The sequence below is a fragment of the Medicago truncatula genome, chromosome 1 (assembly GCF_003473485.1).
Source record: "Medicago truncatula cultivar Jemalong A17 chromosome 1, MtrunA17r5.0-ANR, whole genome shotgun sequence".
Classification (NCBI taxonomy): Eukaryota; Viridiplantae; Streptophyta; class Magnoliopsida; order Fabales; family Fabaceae; genus Medicago; species Medicago truncatula.
Window position 1 is genome coordinate 3766094 of NC_053042.1, and position 2373 is coordinate 3768466.

The window sequence follows — 2373 nt, forward strand, 5'->3', positions numbered from 1 at the left end:
TAGCAGGTTTTGGTGTTTGTATCAGCAGAAGTGCAGCAGTTTTTTTCTGCTATTGCTTGCGTTGCTGAGATAGGTGCTGCTTCCATATGTTGGAGTGTTTCTGTTTTGATTGGTGGCTGGGCAGTTTCGGGCTTTTTGGTGCTTCTCTGTCTTCTGGTGGTGAGGTAGGGGTATGCGTGCGGTGTTTTTCGCACGTATATGTCGGCCTCAATTCTGGTTTGAGGGTTGTATGGGTGTTCCGTATATTTGCATGTCATGTTTGATCAAGAAAGTGGAAAAAGATGTTTTTTCCCTTTCTCTTATTTGTGTTTGTTGATCGTATTATTTAGTTTTTGAGATATAAGAAGGAATAAAATGTTGACCATCGTCAGTGACAAGATCTAAATTTTTTGAATGGTGGGACACCATATATAAAAATTTGTAACACTAAATTATCCTCTAAGATTTTTCATATTATGAAAACTTTGAATGATATGGTCCCCGACTATCGTAATACACGTATTATATGGTGGTGAGTTTACTTTAGAACCAAAAGTTGTAACTCTTTATAGGAACCATTCATATACATTAGAACATTATTATTTACTAATAGATAATGAACCATAGCATTGATTCAAGTGTATCTGATCACAACCTTTGGTAAATTGATGCTTAATGAACCATAATATTGATTCAAGTAAAAAATCTTATGTATATGATCATAACCTTTGGCAAAAGGGTGTTTTCTCTCATGTGAAGAGTCACATAATGCACTATAAATACTTGACATTTGGGCCTGAGTTTAAAATCGAATTTTCTAGTATTTATGAAACTTGGGACTTTTGCAGACCCAGAATCACTTTCATACGTTTATACCTTACGTCAAAATTCATTTGACCAGATGAACAATCCAAACAACACTGCTACTTCAACAAATAACAGAAAAAGACATAGAAAAAATGATGTTAACAGTGGTATATCTAATGGTGGTGGTTCACAGAGAAGGCTATGGGTGAAGGATCGTTCCGGGGCATGGTGGGATGAATGTAATAAAGAAGATTTTCCTGAAGATGAGTTTAAGAAAGCTTTTAGAATGGGAAAATCAACTTTTGATTTTATTTGTGAAAAATTGAATTCAGCAATTGTGAAAGAAGATACAACTTTGAGAACTGCAATTCCAGTGAGACAAAGAGTAGCTGTTTGTCTATGGAGATTAGCAACAGGTGATCCTCTTAGCATTGTTTCAAAAAGGTTTGGTTTAGGTATATCAACTTGTCATAAACTTGTTCTTGAAGTTTGCACTGCTATTAAAACTGTTCTTATGCCTAAGTATCTTCAATGGCCTAATGAAACTTCTTTGAGAAAAATTAAGAATGAGTTTGAGGGTATGTCAGGTATTCCAAATGTTGTAGGGTCCATGTATACATCACATGTTCCAATCATAGCTCCTAAGATTAGTGTTGCTGATTATTTTAACAGAAGACATACTGAGAGGAATCAAAAGACTTCATATTCAATAACTGTTCAAGGTGTTGTTGATACAAATGGTGTTTTCACTGATGTTTGTATTGGTTGGCCTGGTTCAATGCCTGATGATCAAGTGTTAGAAAAATCAGCACTTTTTCAAAGGGCTAATAATGGAGGACTTCTCAGAGGTGTTTGGATTGTTGGTAGTTCAGGGTATCCTTTAATGGATTGGGTTTTAGTACCTTATACTCAACAAAATCTTACTTGGACACAACATGGTTTCAATGAAAAGATTGGTGAGATACAAAAAGTTGCTAAAGATGCATTTGCTAGATTGAAAGGTAGGTGGTCTTGTTTGCAGAAAAGGACTGAAGTGAAGCTTCAAGATTTGCCTGTTGAACTTTGTGCTTGTTGTGTTTTGCATAACATTTGTGAGATGAAAGGTGAGAAAATGGATCCTGAACTTATGGTTGATATTGTTGATGATGAAATGGTTCCTGAAGTTAGTTTGAGATCAGTTAATTCATTGAAGGCTAGAGATGCTATTGCTCATAATCTTTTGCGTCATGGTTTAGCAGGCACTTCTTTTCTTTAAACTTATAAGATTAAGAACTTTGTGTTATTTGTTGTATTTTGATCATTGTTATATGCATCTCTGAGAACATGATTTTATTTTTTGCTGTTTGTTTATTTACATAATGTTGATGTGGCTTTGTATAAGATAAGATGTATGGTTAGATTCAGAGTTGTAACTCAATTATATACACTTTCATAGCCAAATAAGAGATCAATTAATAAAATTGCAACATTCTTTTCTTTCATGTATTATTTTGTATCATTCATAGTTTACAATTTATCTGAAGATCAGTTGATATAGTTAAGTTACATCAGTATTTTAAAAGCACACTTCTTAATAATACTTCTTAT

The 2373-nt window shown here is 33.9% G+C and overlaps 1 protein-coding gene across 1 annotated transcript; it reads left to right on the top strand.

Annotated features, from left to right (window-relative positions):
* Positions 1–841: 841 nt before the first annotated feature.
* Positions 842–2085, top strand: LOC112418711 (protein ALP1-like). Its single transcript, XM_024775302.2, has one exon. It carries the CDS (start codon positions 881–883, stop codon positions 2039–2041), a length of 1161 nt encoding a protein of 386 aa, XP_024631070.2. The 5' UTR covers positions 842–880; the 3' UTR covers positions 2042–2085.
* The last annotated feature ends 288 nt before the right edge of the window (positions 2086–2373 follow it).

Excerpts from the sequence above, each read along its gene's own strand:
- LOC112418711 (XM_024775302.2), top strand. The coding sequence starts at position 881 with ATGAACAATCCAAACAACACTGCTACTTCAACAAATAACAGAAAAAGA.